General features: G+C 47.2%; 1 protein-coding gene across 3 annotated transcripts in view; it reads left to right on the top strand.

Annotated features, from left to right (window-relative positions):
* ADAMTS10 (ADAM metallopeptidase with thrombospondin type 1 motif 10) overlaps positions 1-27,871 on the top strand; it is a 256,117-nt gene that overhangs the window by 75,894 nt on the left and 152,352 nt on the right. For all 3 annotated transcript variants that reach the window (XM_029610937.1, XM_029610936.1, XM_029610935.1), the window contains exons 5-8: positions 655-872; positions 6,795-6,878; positions 8,474-8,619; positions 20,334-20,377. In XM_029610937.1, the coding sequence (XP_029466797.1) occupies positions 655-872; positions 6,795-6,878; positions 8,474-8,619; positions 20,334-20,377 (492 nt within the window). The remainder of the gene's footprint in view (positions 1-654; positions 873-6,794; positions 6,879-8,473; positions 8,620-20,333; positions 20,378-27,871) is intronic.

Raw genomic sequence — 27,871 nt, 5'->3', positions numbered from 1 at the left:
TACCTTTTATTGGACCAGCAAAAAGATGTTAAAGTACTTAAGCTTTTGAGATCATATAGGTTTCTTCTTGCATCTGAAGAATATATTTTATGTTCCGAAATGTTGTTGAGGTATCGTATAGTCCATCCTTTCTTGTCAATGCTGATTATTGAAAGGTATGAGTGGACAACCTTCATATGCATGTTTTCTTTCTCTAAATATGCACGAAAATAAAGGTTGACAGACAAAAAAATATAAGGCAATAGCTTTTATTGGACTAATTTCTTAATTAGCTTTTGGGGAATCAACACTCCCTTCATGAGATCAACTCTAGAAAGCTATTGAAATGTATTGAAAAAAAGAGTGGCCTAGTGGATAGAGCAATAGATTGACAACCAAGGTAGCCAGGGTTCAAATCCTTCTTTTCCTACTGATATTCCTTGTGACCTTTGCCAAGTCATGTTATCTGCCCATTGCCCACATAGACAGTAAGCTCTCTGGGGCACAGACTTATTGACCTGAATATTTATAACCATTGTACGCTGCTGAGTAGGTCCAGTAGCACTACAAAAATAAGTAGTGTTATAGCAATGCCTTCTGTGTTTTTATTTATTGACCTTTATTTCTGTGCATTCGTTGGACTAACAAAGTAACCAAGCTACTTTATTTTTAAAGATGAAAAGCCATGGAAAGGAAGGCAGTGGTGGCTGAGACACTTAAAAATCTCCCCTTTGAAGCTCTCTGCCAATCAGACGCAGAGAGGCCAGATGGCCCTGAAGAGGTCTGTCAGCACTGAACGCTACGTGGAAACCCTGGTGGTGGCTGACAAACTGATGGTTGGTTATCATGGCCGCCGAGACATTGAGCAGTATATTCTGGCCATCATGAATATTGTAAGTTTTATAACCAGACTTGTGAAAAGTACCTGATATTACTTGGGTTGTATGCGCCATAACAAATATACATTTGTTTCATGGGGACCCTAATTCATTTCTGTAGTTTCAAAATGAAAAAGAAAATTGTTTTTGTTTGTCATTAAAGTTAACGAGGGAAACATTATGGGTAATTTTCAGCCTATATTGGGCTACAGAATAAGGTTTTTTTAATCAATTGTCTTAAAACGTGTTGGAAGAAATCAACAGAAGGGAGAAAGAACTCCAAGGTACCTAGAAAGTGGCACCAAAAGTGGCATAAATAGCTTACGACTCCGTAAAGGGGCAAAAGGGTACCATAATTGGCAGAATTTCACCAAGTCACTGTAAGAGGAGCAAAGAAGCAGAAAAAATGGGAAGGACACCCTAAATCTCCAAAAGAGGGCACCAACAGCAGCGCCATGGACCCTTGATGGCATCTCAAGTGGCAAACTGGCACTGAAAGTGGCATTAGCATCCTAAAGCAGCATGGAGGGGGAAAAACTGAAAAGGTGGCAGTAAAACCTCCAATGCAGGCATTGATAAAGGGGCCAAGCAGCTCAAAGAGTGGCTTCAAGGTTCCAGAGCACTATGAGAGGTGTAAAGCAGCTCCCCCATACGGCAAGGTGTTAGCTCTGGGGTACGACAGCAAGGCAGAATGGCAAAGGAAACTCCAAGGTGAAAGGTCTGGGCATGGAAGCAAGGCTGAGTGGCACAAAGACCCAAGGTGCAGAGTGGAATTTAGATTTTCTTGTAGACTGGGTTTGCTATATGTAAAGGTTCTTATCACAGTTAGTACATTTCAGTTGTTTCTCTAATGATTGTGGGGCTGGTTTTCCAGGGAAGTAGTGAGGGCTGCTTTATTTAGAGACTATTTCCCATATCATTGTGCTGCCCTCAGTTGGTTCCATTTCCTGATTTTCTGGTTTTGCATAAAATCTCTGGCACTACTCTTTGTATTATCAGATTCAGAAAAGTGAATTGGTTATGCTTGATCATCTTTTGTCTTATGCCAGTGTTTTTTCCTTCAGAATGAGGGCTTTTGGTGGCAAAACAAATAAGTATAACAATATAACAAACCAAGAAATCCTTCTTCAGTTTCGGTTCAGGTCTACATTTTGGGTTCTTCCTGGCACTGCCAGTGCTAGTGCCAACCATTTTGGACACATTTAAATTTACTCCATCTGCTCTGCCTTTCCCTGTCCCTGACATGATAGTTTTTATGTCCCTAGGGATGTGAAGATTACAACTAATATTTTGCAGCGGTTTTGTAATGCCCACTGTCTATTCCCCTCTGCCCGCACTGTGCCTGCTGCCAGGCAAACAGAGAATAAATGACTTAATCTCAAGTGTAGCTAAGGCTTCAATCACCTGAAAGGAAAAACAGAACGGCAAGTGAAGCAACACAAATCTGCAATGAGACACGGATATTGTGATGCGGTGCTGCCTCACTGCTTTGCTTTCCTCTCTTCTGTGATGGGCTGGCACAGTGAGATCATATATGCCACAGCAAAAAAGCTTTACCAAGAACTCAGAGAGAGTTCAGATCTATGTTTTCAGACAGACAATGTTTTGAGAAGCACTACAGAGCAAATCTCTAACACCCTCAGTCTTCAAGATCAGCACCGCTGTACCCGGTCCGCAGGGATAGGTCAGACTAGCAAAATGCTTCGCTGTGATACATCATTCCTCTCATCTTCTCAACCACATACCCATCCTTCCCTTCCCTGCTGACTGCCTGCTCAACACTGTATCAACAACCTCTAACTGAACACATGCACCTGTTGCTTTCCCTGAGACCATCGACTATAACGGCTTAGAGAAATCATGCTGTTCAAGTGAATGAAACGAATAGGATTTGTTTAATTTGTGGGGACTTTCAATTCATTTCGGTGCTCCATGAAAGAAACAAATTGGCCCCTATTTGTTTCATTTTTCCAGTTAGTTTTAAACTGATGCACACCCCTAGACTGGGAGGAAGTCTGGGTGAGTATGTTTGTGTGTGTATATGAGTATGGAAGGGAGCCTATGGCGGGGCGGGGGGAAGACTGTGTATATGTCTGGGCACCTGCCAATGCCTGTGCCTGCTCAACCTTGTATGTGGGAGCATGAGATGCAGGGCTTTGCAGACAGAGCATATCAGCGAAAAATATCTGGCCATTAAACTATGCAACAGGGATAGCCAGTTCTGATCCTTTAGGTCCCCAAACAGATGAGGTGGTCACAGTTGCCAAATTATGCAGGTTCATTTGGTTCTTGAGTTAGATACAGGCATATGTGTCTTATGAATATTCATTGTTATAGCCATCAAAGCCTGGGAAACCTTATTTTGTGCTAGTAAATGGTCTCAAGGTGGTAATATGTGCCCACATCCCTAAGCACACAGGGTTTGGACATCTAGAGGACTGTGATTCTCATTCTTTAGCATGTTTTGGAGAAAAGTCTATGCTAATAGCAGTGTTGGAGAATCCGGGATTAACTAAGTTGTCCACTGTTCTTTCTCTGTTTAAACACAGTTGTCTGCTGTGAAGTGGAACCAAAACTGGAGATGTAGGAGGGAGTTTTTACTATGTTTTAGTTAGGTAAAGGCACATTTAGCAAATCTGTGGAAACAACACAGTTTTGCTGGGAGCAGACTGAAGCAGACACCATGGTTTCTTCCAGATAACAGTACAATCTGAACCACCCTCTTTTCTAACAAGTTTCAGGATCAGACTGTCTGTAATAATTAAAGAGAAACTAATCCATACCAAGTTGCCTCTGATTTTACAGAACCATTTTTAGTGCTTTTCAGAAATGTGAAAGCACTATTAAATTTGAGGTGGCCACCTGTCTGTCCATCACAGGAGCTGTCCAGACCATAGTGCTAAACTGCAGTGACATGCACTTAAAAAAAACCACCTAGATTTATTAGTCATTTTTATTGGGGGAGGGTTTGGAGCATTCATTAGGGTTTCAAGATCCACATCTTCCATAAAGCTGTTCACTCCATAACCTGACTCATTCTCTTTGTGCTGCACCTATGGCACTGCACCACTAACATTAGGTATTCTGCAAAGTAAAATTGATTGCACTATAGAGGAGCAAAGGAATCCTGCAATTCTCTTCCTAATAATGAGCCCACATGCATTTCAGCTAATTTTCAAAGGGAAACCACCCTTGGCATTTCTCTTTAAAAATTAGCAGCTGCGTACACACACTTTTCATCTATTTTTGTGGCCGGACGAGCGGGGGAGAAATTGTTTGTATATTTGAAAATCAAATGTGGTGCATGCATGCTGTTTTATTTTCCTCAACCCAACCATGCCCATAGGAATGCCTCTCTTTAATCTGGATAAAAGTGTACGCACTTTGGAAGTGGAAGAGGGCAATTTTCCGACAAGCCAGTTTACTCAAGTAAATCCCTATTTACCCAAGTGAATTGCTTTAAAATTTGTCTTCACTTTGCTGAGAACAGTGGTTCTGAACTCCACTCCTTTTAGTATCCCATGGGGTCTGGTTTTCAGGATACTTTCAATTAATGTTCATGAAAGATTTTCATGCAATAGGTAAATTTGCATGCTTTTGTAGTTGTGAGGTGTGATGATAATGCTTGGGGTGGAGAAATATAATTAGGTAAGGAAAAAGGTTAGGGAAACCTATTGGAGTGAACTTCCAAACCTGCCCTACTAATATAAGCCTCTCAGATGGATAGAATTTGAAGAATTATAGACATTTAAACTCAAAGGAATAAGCTGCAATTTTAAAGACAAAGTTTCGGTTGTAGTTGGACCTTCCACTGGAAAATAAACATGGTGGTCTCATCTTCTTTGGGACTAGTTGTCTGGTTCTTTATCGGGGTTCTAATTTCAGACTCAGTATAAAACTCTAGCCCATAAGTTTTCATCTCTCAATTCATTGGTTAGATCTGGTTATGATGATTTGCCCATCCTTGGGTACAGAAGATCAAGGTGTTCCCTCTGCCATATGTTGTTTCCCCATGTTATTTGATAGAGGGGGGCTTTTGGACACGAGGCCTTTCCTGATTGGTTTTCCCTCATGGGATGCTTCTCAGCCTCTGTTGGAAAATAGGCTTTGATATTTGCAGTTTTCAGCTTCTTAATATTTTGCAATGCTGAAGCTACTGGTTAATTCCCAATTATGTTCTTATCAGCTAATTGTTAATTGTCCACAGAATATGTTTATTTTCCATTGGGATGCCATATGCCCACAACCTGTACAGTATAAGCACAGGCCCAACTGCCTTTTTTGAAGCTTCTTTTCCCGAGAAAGGTTGACTCGGCCCAGCTGCATTGGTTCTTCTGGAGTCTTGGGTTCTGGGGAAGGAGCCTGGAGAAGTGTACTGGAACAGAGGAGCAAATGCTAATGGACGCTGGATAGCCTTATTCTCCAAAGCCCTTTTTGGAAACAAAATCAAGGCATCCCATGAGTTGGGAATGTCCCGGCCAGCCAACTCATCTTTTATTTTGCTCAAAAGGCTTTGCCAAAATATGGCGGTGAGACTGTCCACTCCCCAGTGCAGTTCAGATGCAATATGTGAAACTGGATGGCATATTCTCCGAGAGATCGAGAGACTTGTTGAATCCGAAGTAGCTCATCTGCCAAGGAGGACATTCGACCAGATTCTTCAAAAACAAGCCACAATTGTTGCAGAAAATCTGGGAGGCTCTAGAGTAGAGGCTCATCATGCTCCCATAGGGGAGATATCCAGGCCAGCGAGGTGCCACCCAGCAGCAACAAGATGTAGGTGGCTTAGAATGGTCGTCGAAGAAGAGTATATGGCATTGGTTGATGAAATCGTGGCATTCTTTGGGATCCCCATGATAATGCAGAGGTGCTGGAAGCTGAGAAACCGGTCTGTGAGGAGCAGCATGGCTAGAAGAAGACGGAGCCACTGGAAATGGAGCCAATGCAGGCATCAGGGCATCAATGCAGAGCAAGTGTCTTTTAAGTAGAGTAGTCACCTCGTTAAGAACCCCCTTGCTACTTTTGAACATGTTGGGCTAGGCTTGGTATAACTTAGAGTGAAGTTAGGTCCGCAGAGTTCATGGCCTCAGCAATCTATAAGATCTGTGGACTCTTGCTGCTATGATGAGATTGGTGGCACACAAGAATGGTCAATGTCCAGGCCAAGGGTCAGAGACAGGTGGCAAACAAGAGTGGTCAATGTCCAGACAGGAGTCAGATCCAGAAGTCTGTCCAAGGTGAGGCAAGGCACAACTGGAGAGACGAGGCAGGCTGGGTTGGAGAGACGAAGCAGGAACCGGAAGCAGCAACACACACTACACATAACCAATGCAGGAGGCCTGTTGCTGAGGTGAAGAGGAGAAATTCAGAGATCCATTATGTAGGGCCATCCAAGGGTACTGTGGCCTTTTCCTGCTGTGGGCCCTTTAAATGTGTTAAGGTTGGGCGCACGCGTGTGCCTAGGGAGGAGCAGCAGAGGCAGTTGTCCCAGCGGTGTCCTGCCTGGTGTGTAAGCTCCAGTGGATCCCGCTGGTGGGGGGAAGCCCAGACGGGCACAGCATTGGAATGTCCCGCATGCTGCCAAATGTAACATCATGTTGTGATGGCACCCTCTGTCCCTCCCGTGATGGACTCAGGTTTTGACTGTAACCTCTATTGCTTCAGTACTGGGTATATGTTGTGATTGTACTCTCTACCCCTCCAATGATGGAGCCAGGTTGTTACTGTCCTTAATGTCCCCCTGCTCCCTTCCAACCCCAGATGACTCATGTTGCAATGGCATCTTCTTTTCTTCCAGTAACGAACTTCTTTTGTGATTACACCACTTTCATCCAGTAATGGACCCATGCAATGACTGTATCTTCTTTTCTTGGACTCTTTGCCTCAGTAATGGACTGGTTTTTAAGACTGATCTTTTTTTTGTTTCCTGGAGGTCAGGTTGCCAAACTTTTCCAAGACTCGAGTCTGGGGAATATTGTAAATATCTTAGTGACTCGCTTGATTGTGCTGACTGAGGACCAGGTAAGAGTTTAATAAACCAACTGGTTGAGTGATTGCCTTCCTCCTTAAATAAGCTCAGAGCAATAGCCGTCTGCTTCATAAGGCTTCCTGCCTTAATGTGGTAGTATCGGAGCCTTTTTTTTTTTTTTTATTACAACACTGATTTACAGGGGAATTTTAAATATTTTGATCTTAGGTGTCTGAGCAGCTGAGTATGGTCAGTTATTATGAGACTCTGCTAACCCTGGTTACATCTCAAAGGTCAGCTACTAGTCAAAGTGTTACCAAATCATGACCATTCTTTTGTCAATTAAACTCCCCACTCACAAAAACTGACTGCGCACATGAATCCCTCTTCCTTACTGCCCTTTCTACAAATAATAATTTTTGTCCCACCTTTCCAAATGATGCTCAAAGTGGGTTACAATATTATTTAAATTCAGGTACAATAAGTCCCTGCCACAAAGAGCTTACAGTCTTAAATGGATGCGTGAGGCAATGGAAGATTAAGTGACCTCCCCAATATCATAATAAGTGTGAGTGGATGAAGTGGGATTTGAACCCTTGTTCTCAGCCCATTGCTCTAACCCCTAGGCTGTTCCTTCTCTGTCTTTTTATTTAACCAGGTTCTCACTGGATGTTCTCCCTCCGTCCACCCTCACTTATGAGGATTATACCCATAGGAAAAATATTACCCCTCACCACACCAATTATCACCATAGACTTTAATGGCATCATTTTACTGTAAATGTGATTTATTTTATGATAGCCTGGTTTGGCTTTTAACTATGAGTGTTTTACTGTAAACCGCTTAGACGGTCAGACTCCTGTCCTATTTTGCGGTATGTAAAAACTTTCAGATAAATAAATAAATTGTCAGAATTTAATCCATTTTTAATGACTGAAGGTCAAACCGTCCTCACTCCTTAATAATGCAGGAGGTTGAGAGAGATGTCAGCATGACCAGTCTCCAGTACTTTTTCTATTTTTCTTCTACATCTCCCTTGAATTGCTTATAATGCTCACTCTGACAAGCTACTGGTAATCGCCATTAGAAAAGCACTGGACTTTCTCGAGAAGAATATGGCCAGGGGATGATGGCGGGGGAAGAGAAGGGATCCAGGGTGGGAGGGGGGAAGGTGGAGGGAGAAGATGGGTACCAGTTGATGGGAGGAAGGCAAATGGAAGAAGATAGGAGGAGGGCAAAAGGTGAAGGAAATGCATGGCAATGACAATATTGCTCATTTTTACCATCAATTTTTAACCCACTGGCTGCCACTGGGTCCTGAAGGGCATTCCCAACCCAAGCTGCATAAGCCCAGGTTGGGAGTCAAATCCTGATCAACACTTAAGTGCTTTCTTTCGGACCTTGGCTTGCTGGCTCAGTAAAGCACATTCCTATTATGATAATTCTATAGTTCGGTATAAAAATCAGGATTACGGTTTCTGGGATGTAACTAAAGAACAGAAATTGGTTAAGAATTTAAAAAATATATGGCCAGAAAATGTAACGCATAATGTAGTCATCTTGCCTCCCAGACAATTCTTGCTGACTGTAAGACTTTCTAGAGTGCCTCCTAGTACTAATCATCATTTCCACTCATTTATCTCTGCAGCCCACCCTGGAGATTAACCATCATGCTGGCAAGTCTCTGGACAGCTTCTGTAAGTGGCAGAAATCCATCGTGAACAGGAATGGCCATGGAAACGCTATCCCAGAGAATGGCATCGCCAACCACGACACTGCTGTACTCATCACCAGGTGAAGGGACCTTACATTGCACTAACCTACAGTAAGAATGTAGATACCGTACACCCGGGCTCAGTAGTCACCATGCACAAGACTTCCTTTCTGCATCCATTAAATAATCTCCTAAGAAGTATCACGTTAGATATCCTCATCTGCTTTTGAAGTGCTGAGCCCATCTCTTGAGTTGCAATGCAGTGATAGCATCCAGTCAGCTATGACTGACGTCACAGGGGCAACCCAATCAGAATGAAAAGGCAGACATTTTAATCCTATTACAGTGCCGGGAATGTCCCCGGCAGCCCCTGAGCTGGCAGAGGGGAATCTGTAGTGGTTAAAATCACAAGGCTGTCGAGGCTTTTCGGCAATTGGCAATGTGTAATATACCCAGAACATATCACAGTGGGTTATTAGACACCTTCTTGTGGGTTTTCATAAGTAGCGAATGGATTACAGAAATCCCACCCTTCATCACACATCAGAATCTCTCTGCTGCTGTACGTAGCACATTTACTTTACAACGCCTAATGAAGATGTGCATGACTTCTTAGCAAACTGATGACCCAAATCCTAGTGGATCCCTAGATTCCACATCTGGCAGTGTCTCCTGTACATCTTTCAGCTCCTGATCACCAACATCTGGCAGAAAAGGAGTAACACGTGTCAAGGGAGAATTTCTAAGTGTTCAAGAAACTGAACTGGAAAAAATAACCAAAGGTTTTGCTCTTTCTGAGCTCACTGTGTGTAAACGCCAGGGCTCGGAGCATCAGCACAACACATTGCAGATCCAGAAAAGATATCATCTTGCATTAGGTGGAGAGAGATGAATTGGAAGAGCTGTGTACGCAGCACATGGAGTCTCAGTACTGGAATAGTAAGGGCTGCTGCAGAGCAGGGATGAGGTGCATTGGAAGAGCTGTGTATGCAGCACATGGAGTCTCAGTACTGGAATAGTAAGGGCTGCTGCAGAGCAGGGATGAGGTGCATTGGAAGACCTGTGTATGCAGCACATGGAGTCTCAGTACTGGAATAGTAAGGGCGGCTGCAGAGCAGGGATGAGGTGCATTGGAAGAGCTGTGTACGCAGCACATGGAGTCTCAGTACTGGAATAGTAAGGGCTGCTGCAGAGCAGGGATGAGGTGCATTGGAAGAGCTGTGTATGCAGCACATGGCGTCTCAGTACTGGAATAGTAAGGGCTGCTGCAGAGCAGGGATGAGGTGCATTGGAAGAGCTGTGTACGCAGCACATGGTGTCTCAGTACTGGAATAGTAAGGGCTGCTGCAGAGCAGGGATGAGGTGCATTGGAAGAGCTGTGTATGCAGCACATGGTCTCTCAGTACTGGAATAGTAAGGGCTGCTGCAGAGCAGGGATGAGGTGCATTGGAAGACCTGTGTATGCAGCACATGGAGTCTCAGTACTGGGATAGTAAGGGCTGCTGCAGAGCAGGGATGAGGTGCATTGGAAGACCTGTGTATGCAGCACATGGAGTCTCAGTACTGGAATAGTAAGGGCTGCTGCAGAGCAGGGATGAGGTGCATTGGAAGACCTGTGTATGCAGCACATGGAGTCTCAGTACTGGAATAGTAAGGGCTGCTGCAGAGCAGGGATGAGGTGCATTGGAAGACCTGTGTATGCAGCACATGGAGTCTCAGTACTGGAATAGTAAGGGCTGCTGCAGAGCAGGGATGAGGTGCATTGGAAGACCTGTGTATGCAGCACATGGTGTCTCAGTACTGGAATAGTAAGGGCTGCTGCAGAGCAGGGATGAGGTGCATTGGAAGACCTGTGTATGCAGCACATGGTGTCTCAGTACTGGAATAGTAAGGGCTGCTGCAGAGCAGGGATGAGGTGCATTGGAAGACCTGTGTATGCAGCACATGGTGTCTCAGTACTGGAATAGTAAGGGCTGCTGCAGAGCAGGGATGAGGTGCATTGGAAGACCTGTGTATGCAGCACATGGAGTCTCAGTACTGGAATAGTAAGGTCTGCTGCAGAGCAGGGATGAGGTGCATTGGAAGACCTGTGTATGCAGCACATGGAGTCTCAGTACTGGAATAGTAAGGGCTGCTGCAGAGCAGGGATGAGGTGCATTGGAAGACCTGTGTATGCAGCACATGGAGTCTCAGTACTGGAATAGTAAGGGCTGCTGCAGAGCAGGGATGAGGTGCATTGGAAGACCTGTGTATGCAGCACATGGTGTCTCAGTACTGGAATAGTAAGGGCTGCTGCAGAGCAGGGATGAGGTGCATTGGAAGACCTGTGTATGCAGCACATGGTGTCTCAGTACTGGAATAGTAAGGGCTGCTGCAGAGCAGGGATGAGGTGCATTGGAAGAGCTGTGTATGCAGCACATGGAGTCTCAGTACTGGAATAGTAAGGGCTGCTGCAGAGCAGGGATGAGGTGCATTGGAAGACCTGTGTATGCAGCACATGGAGTCTCAGTACTGGAATAGTAAGGGCTGCTGCAGAGCAGGGATGAGGTGCATTGGAAGACCTGTGTATGCAGCACATGGAGTCTCAGTACTGGAATAGTAAGGGCTGCTGCAGAGCAGGGATGAGGTGCATTGGAAGACCTGTGTATGCAGCACATGGTGTCTCAGTACTGGAATAGTAAGGGCTGCTGCAGAGCAGGGATGAGGTGCATTGGAAGACCTGTGTATGCAGCACATGGTGTCTCAGTACTGGAATAGTAAGGGCTGCTGCAGGGCAGGGATGAGGTGCATTGGAAGACCTGTGTATGCAGCACATGGTGTCTCAGTACTGGAATAGTAAGGGCTGCTGCAGGGCAGGGATGAGGTGCATTGGAAGACCTGTGTATGCAGCACATGGAGTCTCAGTACTGGAATAGTAAGGGCTGCTGCAGAGCAGGGATGAGGTGCATTGGAAGAGCGGTGTACGCAGCACATGGAGTCTCAGTACTGGAATAGTAAGGGCTGCTGCAGAGCAGGGATGAGGTGCATTGGAAGAGCGGTGTACGCAGCACATGGAGTCTCAGTACTGGAATAGTAAGGGCTGCTGCAGAGCAGGGATGAGGTGCATTGGAAGAGCTGTGTATGCAGCACATGGAGTCTCAGTACTGGAATAGTAAGGGCTGCTGCAGAGCAGGGATGAGGTGCATTGGAAGAGCGGTGTACGCAGCACATGGAGTCTCAGTACTGGAATAGTAAGGGCTGCTGCAGAGCAGGGATGAGGTGCATTGGAAGAGCTGTGTATGCAGCACATGGTGTCTCAGTACTGGAATAGTAAGGGCTGCTGCAGAGCAGGGATGAGGTGCATTGGAAGACCTGTGTATGCAGCACATGGTGTCTCAGTACTGGAATAGTAAGGGCTGCTGCAGAGCAGGGATGAGGTGCATTGGAAGAGCTGTGTATGCAGCACATGGAGTCTCAGTACTGGAATAGTAAGGGCTGCTGCAGAGCAGGGATGAGGTGCATTGGAAGAGCGGTGTACGCAGCACATGGAGTCTCAGTACTGGAATAGTAAGGGCTGCTGCAGAGCAGGGATGAGGTGCATTGGAAGAGCTGTGTATGCAGCACATGGTGTCTCAGTACTGGAATAGTAAGGGCTGCTGCAGAGCAGGGATGAGGTGCATTGGAAGACCTGTGTATGCAGCACATGGAGTCTCAGTACTGGAATAGTAAGGGCTGCTGCAGAGCAGGGATGAGGTGCATTGGAAGAGCTGTTTACGCAGCACATGGCGTCTCAGTACTGGAATAGTAAGGGCTGCTGCAGAGCAGGGATGAGGTGCATTGGAAGAGCTGTGTATGCAGCACATGGCGTCTCAGTACTGGAATAGTAAGGGCTGCTGCAGAGCAGGGATGAGGTGCATTGGAAGAGCTGTGTATGCAGCACATGGAGTCTCAGTACTGGAATAGTAAGGGCTGCTGCAGAGCAGGGATGAGGTGCATTGGAAGAGCGGTGTACGCAGCACATGGAGTCTCAGTACTGTAATAGTAAGGGCTGCTGCAGAGCAGGGATGAGGTGCATTGGAAGAGCTGTGTACGCAGCACATGGTGTCTCAGTACTGGAATAGTAAGGGCTGCTGCAGAGCAGGGATGAGGTGCATTGGAAGACCTGTGTATGCAGCACATGGTGTCTCAGTACTGGAATAGTAAGGGCTGCTGCAGAGCAGGGATGAGGTGCATTGGAAGACCTGTGTATGCAGCACATGGAGTCTCAGTACTGGAATAGTAAGGGCTGCTGCAGAGCAGGGATGAGGTGCATTGGAAGAGCTGTGTATGCAGCACATGGTGTCTCAGTACTGGAATAGTAAGGGCTGCTGCAGAGCAGGGATGAGGTGCATTGGAAGACCTGTGTATGCAGCACATGGAGTCTCAGTACTGGAATAGTAAGGGCTGCTGCAGAGCAGGGATGAGGTGCATTGGAAGACCTGTGTATGCAGCACATGGTGTCTCAGTACTGGAATAGTAAGGGCTGCTGCAGAGCAGGGATGAGGTGCATTGGAAGACCTGTGTATGCAGCACATGGAGTCTCAGTACTGGAATAGTAAGGGCTGCTGCAGAGCAAGGATGAGGTGCATTGGAAGACCTGTGTATGCAGCACATGGAGTCTCAGTACTGGAATAGTAAGGGCTGCTGCAGAGCAGGGATGAGGTGCATTGGAAGACCTGTGTACGCAGCACATGGAGTCTCAGTACTGGAATAGTAAGGGCTGCTGCAGAGCAGGGATGAGGTGCATTGGAAGACCTGTGTACGCAGCACATGGAGTCTCAGTACTGGAATAGTAAGGGCTGCTGCAGAGCAGGGATGAGGTGCATTGGAAGAGCTGTGTATGCAGCACATGGAGTCTCAGTACTGGAATAGTAAGGGCTGCTGCAGAGCAGGGATGAGGTGCATTGGAAGACCTGTGTATGCAGCACATGGCGTCTCAGTACTGGAATAGTAAGGGCTGCTGCAGAGCAGGGATGAGGTGCATTGGAAGAGCTGTGTATGCAGCACATGGAGTCTCAGTACTGGAATAGTAAGGGCTGCTGCAGAGCAGGGATGAGGTGCATTGGAAGAGCTGTGTACGCAGCACATGGAGTCTCAGTACTGGAATAGTAAGGGCTGCTGCAGAGCAGGGATGAGGTGCATTGGAAGACCTGTGTATGCAGCACATGGCGTCTCAGTACTGGAATAGTAAGGGCTGCTGCAGAGCAGGGATGAGGTGCATTGGAAGAGCTGTGTATGCAGCACATGGAGTCTCAGTACTGGAATAGTAAGGGCTGCTGCAGAGCAGGGATGAGGTGCATTGGAAGAGCTGTGTACGCAGCACATGGAGTCTCAGTACTGGAATAGTAAGGGCTGCTGCAGAGCAGGGATGAGGTGCATTGGAAGACCTGTGTACGCAGCACATGGAGTCTCAGTACTGGAATAGTAAGGGCTGCTGCAGAGCAGGGATGAGGTGCATTGGAAGACCTGTGTATGCAGCACATGGCGTCTCAGTACTGGAATAGTAAGGGCTGCTGCAGAGCAGGGATGAGGTGCATTGGAAGACCTGTGTATGCAGCACATGGTGTCTCAGTACTGGAATAGTAAGGGCTGCTGCAGAGCAGGGATGAGGTGCATTGGAAGAGCTGTGTATGCAGCACATGGAGTCTCAGTACTGGAATAGTAAGGGCTGCTGCAGAGCAGGGATGAGGTGCATTGGAAGAGCTGTGTATGCAGCACATGGAGTCTCAGTACTGGAATAGTAAGGGCTGCTGCAGAGCAGGGATGAGGTGCATTGGAAGACCTGTGTATGCAGCACATGGAGTCTCAGTACTGGAATAGTAAGGGCTGCTGCAGAGCAGGGATGAGGTGCATTGGAAGAGCTGTGTATGCAGCACATGGTGTCTCAGTACTGGAATAGTAAGGGCTGCTGCAGAGCAGGGATGAGGTGCATTGGAAGACCTGTGTATGCAGCACATGGAGTCTCAGTACTGGAATAGTAAGGGCTGCTGCAGAGCAGGGATGAGGTGCATTGGAAGACCTGTGTATGCAGCACATGGAGTCTCAGTACTGGAATAGTAAGGGCTGCTGCAGAGCAGGGATGAGGTGCATTGGAAGAGCTGTGTACGCAGCACATGGTGTCTCAGTACTGGAATAGTAAGGGCTGCTGCAGAGCAGGGATGAGGTGCATTGGAAGACCTGTGTATGCAGCACATGGAGTCTCAGTACTGGAATAGTAAGGGCTGCTGCAGAGCAGGGATGAGGTGCATTGGAAGAGCTGTGTATGCAGCACATGGTGTCTCAGTACTGGAATAGTAAGGGCTGCTGCAGAGCAGGGATGAGGTGCATTGGAAGACCTGTGTATGCAGCACATGGTGTCTCAGTACTGGAATAGTAAGGGCTGCTGCAGAGCAGGGATGAGGTGCATTGGAAGAGCTGTGTATGCAGCACATGGAGTCTCAGTACTGGAATAGTAAGGGCTGCTGCAGAGCAGGGATGAGGTGCATTGGAAGAGCTGTGTATGCAGCACATGGAGTCTCAGTACTGGAATAGTAAGGGCTGCTGCAGAGCAGGGATGAGGTGCATTGGAAGAGCTGTGTATGCAGCACATGGTGTCTCAGTACTGGAATAGTAAGGGCTGCTGCAGAGCAGGGATGAGGTGCATTGGAAGAGCTGTGTATGCAGCACATGGAGTCTCAGGACTGGAATAGTAAGGGCTGCTGCAGAGCAGGGATGAGGTGCATTGGAAGAGCTGTGTATGCAGCACATGGTGTCTCAGTACTGGAATAGTAAGGGCTGCTGCAGAGCAGGGATGAGGTGCATTGGAAGACCTGTGTATGCAGCACATGGAGTCTCAGTACTGGAATAGTAAGGGCTGCTGCAGAGCAGGGATGAGGTGCATTGGAAGACCTGTGTATGCAGCACATGGAGTCTCAGTACTGGAATAGTAAGGGCTGCTGCAGAGCAGGGATGAGGTGCATTGGAAGAGCTGTGTATGCAGCACATGGAGTCTCAGTACTGGAATAGTAAGGGCTGCTGCAGAGCAGGGATGAGGTGCATTGGAAGAGCTGTGTATGCAGCACATGACGTCTCAGTACTGGAATAGTAAGGGCTGCTGCAGAGCAGGGATGAGGTGCATTGGAAGAGCGGTGTACGCAGCACATGGAGTCTCAGGACTGGAATAGTAAGGGCTGCTGCAGAGCAGGGATGAGGTGCATTGGAAGAGCTGTGTATGCAGCACATGACGTCTCAGTACTGGAATAGTAAGGGCTGCTGCAGAGCAGGGATGAGGTGCATTGGAAGAGCTGTGTATGCAGCACATGGAGTCTCAGTACTGGAATAGTAAGGGCTGCTGCAGAGCAGGGATGAGGTGCATTGGAAGAGCTGTGTACGCAGCACATGGAGTCTCAGTACTGGAATAGTAAGGGCTGCTGCAGAGCAGGGATGAGGTGCATTGGAAGACCTGTGTATGCAGCACATGGAGTCTCAGTACTGGAATAGTAAGGGCTGCTGCAGAGCAGGGATGAGGTGCATTGGAAGACCTGTGTATGCAGCACATGGAGTCTCAGTACTGGAATAGTAAGGGCTGCTGCAGAGCAGGGATGAGGTGCATTGGAAGAGCTGTGTACGCAGCACATGGAGTCTCAGTACTGGAATAGTAAGGGCTGCTGCAGAGCAGGAATGAGGTGCATTGGAAGACCTGTGTACGCAGCACATGGAGTCTCAGTACTGGAATAGTAAGGGCTGCTGCAGAGCAGGGATGAGGTGCATTGGAAGAGCTGTGTACGCAGCACATGGCGTCTCAGTACTGGAATAGTAAGGGCTGCTGCAGAGCAGGGATGAGGTGCATTGGAAGAGCTGTGTATGCAGCACATGGAGTCTCAGTACTGGAATAGTAAGGGCTGCTGCAGAGCAGGGATGAGGTGCATTGGAAGAGCTGTGTACGCAGCACATGGCGTCTCAGTACTGGAATAGTAAGGGCTGCTGCAGAGCAGGGATGAGGTGCATTGGAAGACCTGTGTACGCAGCACATGGAGTCTCAGTACTGGAATAGTAAGGGCTGCTGCAGAGCAGGGATGAGGTGCATTGGAAGAGCTGTGTATGCAGCACATGGTGTCTCAGTACTGGAATAGTAAGGGCTGCTGCAGAGCAGGGATGAGGTGCATTGGAAGACCTGTGTATGCAGCACATGGTGTCTCAGTACTGGAATAGTAAGGGCTGCTGCAGAGCAGGGATGAGGTGCATTGGAAGAGCTGTGTATGCAGCACATGGAGTCTCAGTACTGGAATAGTAAGGGCTGCTGCAGAGCAGGGATGAGGTGCATTGGAAGAGCTGTGTATGCAGCACATGGTGTCTCAGTACTGGAATAGTAAGGGCTGCTGCAGAGCAGGGATGAGGTGCATTGGAAGAGCTGTGTATGCAGCACATGGAGTCTCAGTACTGGAATAGTAAGGGCTGCTGCAGAGCAGGGATGAGGTGCATTGGAAGACCTGTGTATGCAGCACATGGAGTCTCAGTACTGGAATAGTAAGGGCTGCTGCAGAGCAGGGATGAGGTGCATTGGAAGAGCTGTGTACGCAGCACATGGAGTCTCAGTACTGGAATAGTAAGGGCTGCTGCAGAGCAGGGATGAGGTGCATTGGAAGACCTGTGTATGCAGCACATGGAGTCTCAGTACTGGAATAGTAAGGGCTGCTGCAGAGCAGGGATGAGGTGCATTGGAAGAGCTGTGTACGCAGCACATAGAGTCTCAGTACTGGAATAGTAAGGGCTGCTGCAGAGCAGGGATGAGGTGCATTGGAAGACCTGTGTATGCAGCACATGGTGTCTCAGTACTGGAATAGTAAGGGCTGCTGCAGAGCAGGGATGAGGTGCATTGGAAGAGCTGTGTATGCAGCACATGGAGTCTCAGTACTGGAATAGTAAGGGCTGCTGCAGAGCAGGGATGAGGTGCATTGGAAGAGCTGTGTATGCAGCACATGGAGTCTCAGTACTGGAATAGTAAGGGCTGCTGCAGAGCAGGGATGAGGTGCATTGGAAGAGCTGTGTACGCAGCACATGGAGTCGCAGTACTGGAATAGTAAGGGCTGCTGCAGAGCAGGGATGAGGTGCATTGGAAGACCTGTGTATGCAGCACATGACGTCTCAGTACTGGAATAGTAAGGGCTGCTGCAGAGCAGGGATGAGGTGCATTGGAAGAGCTGTGTATGCAGCACATGGAGTCTCAGTACTGGAATAGTAAGGGCTGCTGCAGAGCAGGGATGAGGTGCATTGGAAGACCTGTGTATGCAGCACATGACGTCTCAGTACTGGAATAGTAAGGGCTGCTGCAGAGCAGGGATGAGGTGCATTGGAAGAGCTGTGTATGCAGCACATGGAGTCTCAGTACTGGAATAGTAAGGGCTGCTGCAGAGCAGGGATGAGGTGCATTGCTAGAATTGTGTGGGAAGCACTAAGCCAGCCCCACATACCCTAGTAATGGGTTGTTTGTTTTTTTTCTGCTCCCATTGATGCATGTTAAGCTTTTGCCCAGGTTGAAAGTAAGTGACTTTTATCAGAATTAAAAAAAAGAAAGTTGAGAAGAAAAAAGTCTGTGTTTATTTTAGTTCCAGCTAGAGCCGGGCTAGCCGTGCCTCTTCCCTTTTCCCAAGGCAGGCGGCCTGTCTAGCAAGTGATTTCTCTTCCCAGTTATTTAACCAAACCCTCCCGACTTCCTGCAGGTTTTTGAACCTGTTTTTTGGAAACCACTGCTTCCTTCCCACCTCTTCCCATTGTGGTCTGTAGTGGGCAGCAGGAGTGCCAAGCTGTCGAATGTTTCCCCCACCAGCCAAATCAGATCCTGGGAACCGACCTGCGAAAGCTTTCCTCCCATTCTCTGTGGATGGGCGGTAATGGAGGGGGGGGAGGGATGTTTCCCCTCACTCTCCCAGGATGGGCATCTCTTGCTGATTTAGGATTGGGTGGAGATCTCTTCCCGGATGAGACTTCAGCTCAGCACCGCTCTTGCACCAGCAAGCGGCAGCCCATCTTCCCTCCCCCCCCCCCCCATATCCTCCCTTCCCGTGGCTGAACGGAGTCCCACCGGCTCCATTAGGCAGGAAAGTCGAGCCCAAGTCATCTGCACTGCAGAAATACGGCCAAGCCATGCAGCTGGCCTTAGGCCTTGGCTTGCACGGAAGATAACGCAGAGCTGCACAAAATACAATGGGGAACAATTAATGACTATAACGAATGGAAAATCTGTTATAAAAGAAAGACCAAGGGAAATCAATAATGTTTACCGTGGAAGGAAGGTTAAGAGGTGACTTGATTCTTGTGGTGTTTTTTTTTATTTATTTATAGCAAAACAATTTCTGGCCTGGTTGACTTGAGAGAAAAAAAATCTGTTTGCAAATGTTTTTTAGTCTTTTAACTTTGAAATTCCATTTTATGTTTCTTTTCTTCTTCTAGAGTTTTGCAGTGAATTTTGTAGCCCTGGTGCTATTTCGGACGTGAGCAATGGGGTGCGCGGGGAGGGGCCCTCGCGCCACTTATGGCTCCATGATTGTCCCAGGGTTCTTGCACAGGGGAAAAATTACAACTTTTCAAGGCCCTTAGGGATTTCATTCACATTCGGAGGCTCCTCTGCATTCCTGTCAGTCTCTTCGCAGTTGGACAAAGCACTCTTCGCTTTCAGCGTGTTGTTCAAATAAAGTCTTTATTGCAGAACCGGTGGTAAACACAACATCCAAAACCAGTACACTTGAGCATTGCACTAGTACTGTAACAAAGTCCAAAATTTAGGAAAAAAACACCAACCGCAAATCACAGTCTTTCTCTTCTTCTAAGAGATTTGCTCCTTAGGGCAGGCACCCTTCTCCTCCCTGGATCCTCCCAGTATCTGGTGAGTAGCTATATCTCCCCTCTCTTCTACTTTACACCTCTTTTTAACTCTCTGCTTCGGCCCAGAGACTGACGATCAGTCTTTGCTTCTAATGACCTTCACAGGATGGGTGCTCTTAGGAACCCCCTGGTGCCACAGTGCACCGTCTCACAACATCGTCTTCTCTCTTACTTCTGGAGATCCCATGCACTGCACCCTGTGAAACTCTTCTCCTCTTAAACCCCTTTGGGACCTACTCAGCGTGGGACAGGTTACTATGTTAATTTCTAACCAAGGACCACTTATGCACACTTCCTCTTTGTATCTATATCTCTCTAACCTGATGGGTTTCCAACTTCCATGCTTGGCCCAGTAAGTGTTCCCAGAGCTACTCTCCGATTAGCTCAGGAGAAGGTGAGAGAGCATCTGAGGTGTCGGGTACACAGAAGAACGTCCTACTAAAATAATGGTGCAAACATTTCCTCCAAGTATAGGGCTATGTTTATCCTACACTGTAGTTACATCCTCCTACACTACATGATTTCTTAGGTTTTCATCCTTTATGGAACAGTTCTCAGGGCCTGTATATTTCCAAACTTGAAAACAAAGCATATGGCCCACTAGGGAAAGAGCACAGCTTGCTTGGGTTAAGTTTCATGTCAAGTTTGGTGGGGGGAGAAGGGGGAACTTTTCGACCAGGGCTGAAAGCACTGTTGCAATCCTCTCTCTATCTGGGGGCATGATAATTTTATGTAATTCACCAATAGAGTCGAAGATTGGGTGGTTGGGAAGATGGAGCAAGGGCCTGGTACCCACTCTATTGAAAATGACATTGATCCAGTAAGTGAGATTATTTTCAGTAGGGTTAAAGAAGAAAATCTTTAGAACACCTAGGCATGGCTTTCACTTCTTCACTTTTTGTTTTTTTTTTTCCAGATATGATATTTGCATCTATAAGAACAAACCTTGTGGAACCTTAGGTAATCCTCAAAGTTATTTAGTTTTTCTTGGGTGTGGAGGACATCATTATGAGTGGGGAGCTATTGCTGTTCTCTGTTAAAGGTGAATTTTCAAACGTTGTGCTCATAAATAATAGCACTTTTAGTGTAAAGTAGCTTTTCCCTGTACGAACCCGGATCGGTCCAGACTTCTGGGTTTTGCCTCCCCTCCAGCAGATGGAGACAGAGAAGTTTTAACAGACTCTGCCCTATACCCTCAGGTGCCACCTACAGTCCCTCAGTATTTCTCTGTCTCCAGCAGATGGTGGAGGTGCAAAACCTGCAGTCTGTGCTGATTACTTAGTGTAAAAAAAAACCCAAAAAAACCCCACAAAGTTAAGCAGAAAGTTAGGGAGTTTGTTTCTTTAAATTATACTCAGGTTTAAAAAAAAAAAGGAAAGCAAAGAGGGACAAAGAAGATTTTCTTCAGCCTCCCAGAGGGTTGTTAGGTCTTGAGGGGACCATCCCCCCTGGTGCTTGAGGCAGCTGCGGCTAGGGGTCGAGGGCCCTATTACCACTTGCAAGCAGCTCTGGGTGGTGATACCAGGGAGCCCGGCTCACTCGCCCCAGAAGGACCAGGACCCTGAGAAGACTGCCGGGCAAGTTTAAAAAAAAAAAAAGAATATAGAACATCTTGTTTTTTGGCGTTCCAACTCTCCCTTCCCTCGCTGCCGCAGCCTGTCACTTCGCCACCGTTTTCGCCACTCCGGGTGGTATTTTTCTTTCTTTAATGATGCCGCAGAGCTCAGCGTGCCGCGTGCCTTTCTCGGGACGGCTTCTGTTCCTCATGTCTCCCGGGGGGGGGGGGGGGAGGGAACCTCCGCTGCACCCAGGGATGGTAGGCACAGCGCACGCAAGGCTCCTATAGGGGTTAGTGGACCGCGGCCATCTTCTCCTGATCCGTTCCCACTGAGCGCAGGAACGGAAGCCATTTTGAGCCTGTTCAGGGCAGCGACGCGAGCCGCGGTGGGGGAGGGGATTCTCCCGCCTTCTCTGTCCCTGCAACAAAAGGCCCCCGGGGGGGGCGAACCCAACAGGGCACACTTCGCCTGTGACGGAGGACATCCCCGAGGGGGCTTCAGACTCCTCCTCTTCCTCCTCCTTCTCCTTGGAGTTTGTTCGTGAGCGACATCGCGGGCGGGATAGAAGGTAAGGTTTGTCTATTTGCGGATGACACTAAGATATGCAACAGAGTGGTCACACCGGAAGGAGTGGAGAGAATGAGATGGGATTTAAGGAAGCTGGAAGAGTGGTCGAAGATATGGCAGCTGAGATTCAATGCCAAGAAGTGCAGAGTCATGCATATGGGGAGTGGAAATCCAAATGAACTGTATTCGATGGGGGGAGAAGTGCTGATGTGCACAGAGCAGACCTTGGGGTTATAGTGTCTAATGAACTAAAGTCGGCGAAACAATGTGACAAGGCGATAGCTAAAGCCAGAAGAATGCTGGGCTGCATAGATAGAGGAATATCGAGTAAGAAAAAGGAAGTGATGATCCCCTTGTATAGGTCCTTGGTGAGGCCTCACCTGGAGTACTGTGTTCAGTTCTGGAGACCATATCTTCGAAGGGACAGAGACAGGATGGAGGCGGTCCAGAGAAGGGCGACCCAAAAGGTGTATGGTCTTCATCGAATGCCTTATGAGGAGAGATTGAAGAATCTAAATATGTACACCCTGGAGGAAAGGAGAAGCAGGGGTGATATGATATAGACTTTCAGCTACTTGAAAGGTTTTAATGATCCAAAGTCAACGACAAACCTTTTCCATTGGAAAAAAATCAGCAGAACCAGGGGTCACGAGTTGAAGCTCCAGGGAGGAAGACTCAGAACCAATGTCAGGAAGTATTTCTTCACGGAGAGGGTGGTGGATGCCTGGAATGCCCTTTCGGAGGATTTCAAAGGGGCGTGGGATAAACACTGTGGATCCATAAAGTCTCGAGAATGTGAATGAAGAGAAGAGGCATGGGGGTGGCTTGCAGGAATGACGGCTACTACCTGGAGATTAATGCCCTTATTCAATAAACATACACATGGTTAATGCGACTCCAACATTGCTCTATGCTTCAACGGCAAGAGAAAATGTGGGACAACGGATTTGCATTCACAAATAAGCATGGGAGTAGCTTGCTTGTTTCGGCGGTTACTACCCAGAACCAATTGAGCCTGATACTTCACTTTGAATACATATACAGCGCAGCTCATTGCTTCAACTGCAGGGGGGAATGTAGATAAGAGGATTTATATTAATACAACCAACAAGGACTAAATTGCACAGGCTGGGTAAACAAATTAGCGTGGGAGTAGCTTGCTTGTTGCGGAGGTTACTATCCCGAACCAATACTTCACTTTGAATACATATACAGTGCAGCTCACTGCTTCAATGGCAGGGGGATGAAGAAAAGAGGATTTATATTAAGACAACCAACAAGGACTAAATTGCACAGGCTGGGTAAACAAATAAACGTGGGAGTAGCTTGCTTATTGCGGCGGTTACTACCCCTATCAATTAGGCTTGATACTTCATTTTTATGCAGCTCCAACACTGCTCTCTACATCAATGGCAGGGGTGGAAGGAAAAGTAGAACCAAAAAGTTACCAATAAGAGCCCTGAACTCAGCGGTCAGAGTAACAGATAAGTATGAGAAAAATAGCTGAAAGCTTGCTGGGCAGACTGGATGGGCCGTATGGTCGTCTTCTGCCGTCACTTCTATGTTTCTATGTTTTGCTGCTTCATAAAGCCTTTAAGGCCAGGAAGTCAGGGAAAAAGCAGGTTGGAGAGAAAACATCTTTACTGGTGCCACGTTCGAATCCACGGAAGCGGTCCAAGCTTAAGGGGCACTCTGGCTCTTCAAAAGTGAAGCGCCCGTTAAGGTCCATGGCGCCACATACAGATACGGATTCTTCCACGCATGTTTCTGACCCAGAGGACCAGGACTTGCAATCCAAGCCCCTGCTGGGGGTGGACGTAGATGCAGATCAACAGTAGGAGTCGGGCCGCGGCCCCATATTGTGGAAGGGGACGACCCGAAGGTGGTCTGCCTTTTTAGAAAGGAGGAGCTGGGTCCACTTATCCCTGCGATTCTAGGGGAGTTAGGCCTCAAAGTGCCGCCAGAGGAATCCAGGCTGGGGGCTATGGATCCGGTGTTGGGCCTGCGGGGTCCGGCCATTTCTTTTCCTTTTCACTTCTCTGTAACTGACTTGCTGTTCAGAGAATGGGACACCCCGGACCTGGGGTTGAAGATTAGTAAAGCTACGGATAAGCTATGTCCTCTGCCGGAGGAAACTTTAGACCTTCTTCGAGTTCCCGAGGTGGATGCGGTGGTGTCAGCAGTCACCAAAAAGACCACCATCCCGGTCACGGGAGCGACAGCCCTCAAGGACCTGCAAGATAGGAAGTTGGAACTTCAGCTCAAGAAAATATTTGAAGTCTCGGCACTGGAAGTGCGAGCTGCCATGTGCAGCAGTTTTTCTTTGCGAGCGGGCCTTCGCCGATCTTTTGGAAGGGGAAGCTCTCCAGGCGGGACGCCTGGAAGCTGCACTAGCTTATAGTGTGGATGCTCTTTACGATCTGTTGCAGACTTCGGCCAGGTACATGGCGTCGGCTGTCTCTGCACGCAGGCTTCTGTAGTTACGGAACTGGTCTGCGGATGTTTCTTCCAAAGCTCAGCTGGGTTCGTTGCCTTTTAAGGGCAAGTTGCTTTTTGGAAAGGACCTGGAGGACATTATACAATCCCTGGGAAAGAATAAGGTTCACGGATTGCCAGAGGATAGGCCCAAGTCGAGGGGCTCCTTTTCTACTCGGTCTTGCTTCCATGGGAATTGAAGATTTAGAGCGCCCAGGTCTACTGGTTCCTCTTTTAGGCAGAATTCGAGCAGACAGCAGACCTGGTCCCAGTCCTTTCCAGGCCGACGCTTTGGTAGAACCGTTAATCCCCAGTCTGCACCTGAAGTCAAATCCCAGGCATCGGTGTCAGATATTTTGTGTTTCCTACAAGCTGGACTGGCCAAGGGCTTATCCTGTAGCTCCCTGAGAGTGCAAGTGGCAGCCCTTGGTTGTTTGCGCAGTTTGATACAGGGAGTATCGTTAGCTGCGCATCCGGATGTGACTCGTTTCCTTAGGAGAGGGAAGCACTTACGTCCTCCGGTCAGACACCCTTGCCCTTCCTGGAGCCTGAACTTGGTTCTCTCAGCTCTGTGTGCTGCGCCCTTTGAGCCTCTGAAAAGGGCGACACTGAAAGATCTTACCTTAAAGGTGATTTTTCTTGTAGCGATCACATCTGCTCGTAAAGTGTCGGAGCTTCAGGCATTATCCTGTAGAGAACATTTCTTGAGAATTTCTGGTTCTGGAGTTTCCTTACGGACGGTTCTTTCCTTTATTCCAAAGGTAGTTTCCTCTTTTCATTTGAATCAATCGGTGGAGCTCCTGTCTTTTCCAGACCTGGACCGGCCGGATCCCCTTTCTAGAGACTTACGGACGCTGGATGTTCGCAGGGCTTTGCTGCGTTATCTGGAAGTTACGAACGCTTTTCGTATGTCCGACCAACGATATCTCGCTGGCTGAAAGAGGCTATAAGTTCAGCGTATTTGCTGACTGGTAGACCCCTACTGGTTGGACTTTGTGCCCACTCTACACGTTTTCTGGCAGCGTCTTGGGCGGAATGCCAACAAGTCTCGCCTCAAGATATTTGCAGGGTGGCTACATGGAAGTCTTTACACACCTTCGCAAGGCATTACAGACTGGATGTCCAGCCCCGGGTTCCGGGGCATTTGGAGAAGGTGTGCTCCGAGCAGGCCTCTCCGGGTCCCATCCCAGGTAAGAGAGCTCTGGTACATCCCAGGAGTCTGGACTGATCCAGGTACGTACAGGGAAAGGACAATTGGTTCTTACCTGATCATTTTTGTTCCTGTAGTACCACGGATCAGTCCAGAGTCCAGCCCACTGTAGGCATAGAGGTAATGGAGAGTCCACTCGTTCAGCATTTGTTTATTTTGGGTCTGCAGATCATTTTTGTTCACAGTATTCAATGGGTTCTGTTCCCATTTGGGTTTAGTGAGCCAGTTCAGATAAAAAGTTATTTGTATATAGTTAGTTTGGTTTTGAACCATTCTGCTTTGATACTGAGTAATACTGAGGGACTGTAGGTGGCACCTTAGGATATAGGGCAGAGTCTGTTAAAACTTCTCTGTCTCCAACTGCTGGAGGGGAGGCAAAACCCAGGAGTCTGGACTGATCCGTGGTACTACAAGAACCAAAATTATCAGGTAAGAACCAATTTTCCTCTATGTGAGTATATACTATTTTAAAAACCTCAACATGCACGTGGAAATCGGGGGTCCGTGAGTAAAATTTACACATGTAAAAAAGTAGCGGGCTAGGGGCATCCTTGGGAGGGGCCAACATTTACGTAAGTTGCTATTTTATAAACAATTTACGCATATAAATGAGGCACCTTGCTTGTATATATTTACTCCTGCTCAGTATCAGGAGTGAGTGATTGTAAACATCTTAAAAAAAAAAGAAAAAAATGACTGGGTAAGAGGTCTGGGTGAAATGGGGGGACTTCAGGTTGAATGACCAGGAGGGTCTTCACAAGCTGCAGATGGACAGGGTGAATTGATAGACTAATTGATAAAACTGGTTGTTTCACTGCTGTGCATATGTTTAGAAAATACGATTTACTGGGGATAAGTACATCTAAAAAATATGAGTGAAATCTAGTCACTTATCCCTTTCAAATTTGATGTACAAATATGCGGGTGTATAATTTGCGTACACTTACCTGCTAAGTAGCACCTTTTTGCCGCTACTCAGATGGACATATATGAACTTATCCGGATTAGTAGCAGCACTTATTCGGCTAAGCAGCAGCAGGCGCTACTTCCCAATAAGTCTGAAAAGCTCTACTTGTCTAAGTAGCTCTTTTTGGACTTATCTGGGTGTGTAAGATTGCTGGATAAATCTTTAAAAAAAAAAAAAAAGAAAGCTCTACTTAGCCAGATACGAAACCCTACTTATCCAGCTAAGTGAGCTAACCGGGTAAGTCTAAAAACTCTACTTATCCGGCTATCAGATGTAGTGCTTTTTATTCTTATCCAGCTATCTGACTTAGCTGGAAAAGTAGCGTTTTAAGACTTATCCAGCTAAGTAGCTCTTTTTTGGACTTGTCCAGCTATCTTACATACCCGTATAAGTCCAAAAGCACTACTTAGATGGACAAATAGCGCTTTTCAGACTTATCTAGCTAAGTGCCGCTACTTGTCCGGATAAGTTTGAACTTGCCCGACTCATGGTTTTTCACATGCGAGCATATTTGCATGCATATTTACTCATATTTCATAACCTGCGAATATCATTTGTGCGCAGGTTGTAAAATACCGTAGCAACTTGGCGTGCAGCCATAATCATTTATTTATTTAATTCTTTTCTATACTGATATTCATGACACATGTCATAATCACGTCGGTTTACATCAAACATGGGGAATTAACATTAACAGTGATCATAGCTAGAGAGCTACTGATCGAGTTAAGGGAAGAGGTAAGTTACAATGAACGGGGTTACTGGAACTTGGAGGCTGGAAGAGAGTATGGAGAGAGGAACAGTTAAGTGACGGTATAAATATATGGAATCACAACAGTATGATAAAAATCAATAGATTTGCCATAGCCCTTTAAGAGCTGTCCATCACTTTTAAGCAGACTGCAAGGTAAATGACTTTGCCCAGTACCAAAGCCAGTCAAGATGCAGCCTAGCAGTGGCTGCCGCTCATGAAGCGTGTGGTGGAATATGGCAACATTGCCTTGCATCTGCTACCTCTGCATCGTTAACTACAACAGGGGATGTAGAAGAGCTGCTAGGGAAAGCATAAAGAGCAACAGATTTAGGGGAGGGCTATCGTTGCTATATCAGAAAGAGGGCAAGGTAGCTAGGAATGTTTAGTGAGGAATGATGACTAACCATAAGTATCTGAGTTTTCAACGTGCAACTCTCTTTAGAGGAGACATTTACATGCGGTAAGATGTGTAGAGAAAGTGATTCCTGGATCAAGTGTAAGTAGAGCTTTCCACTCCCTCAGTTCAAGTCAGCCTTGACAGATTTTGTCTCCAGAGCATCTGGGGACTTAAGGTTCCAGTTTCTCTAGGAAAGGCCAGAAACTACAGTTCAGAGAGCAGCAATGGGGCAAAGCCAGAACCAGCTTAGCCTATTGAAGTGGACCTGGGGCAGGTGGTAACCTCAAGTTTATTCATTCTAAATCCTATAAAGCAGTCCAATGGGAAATGACCTCAGAATACCACAGGATGACTTTGTTCCCTATCACCCTCCTTAGGGTGGTTTGTAAATATGCACCAAACTTTCAAAATGTAAGTGGTTTTGGGAAGGGAGGAGTTTGCATTCATTTTTTATTCAGTTTCTTCTTCGTGGCCTCTCCTCCTCAGAGAGTTGACTGGCTGGGACTGAAAAGTCCCCTTGCTGGC

The sequence above is a fragment of the Rhinatrema bivittatum genome, chromosome 8, assembly GCF_901001135.1.
Source record: "Rhinatrema bivittatum chromosome 8, aRhiBiv1.1, whole genome shotgun sequence".
In the NCBI taxonomy this organism is placed as follows: domain Eukaryota; kingdom Metazoa; phylum Chordata; class Amphibia; order Gymnophiona; family Rhinatrematidae; genus Rhinatrema; species Rhinatrema bivittatum.
The sequence above is the reverse complement of the archived record's forward strand: the minus strand, read 5'-3'. Positions and strand labels throughout refer to the sequence as shown.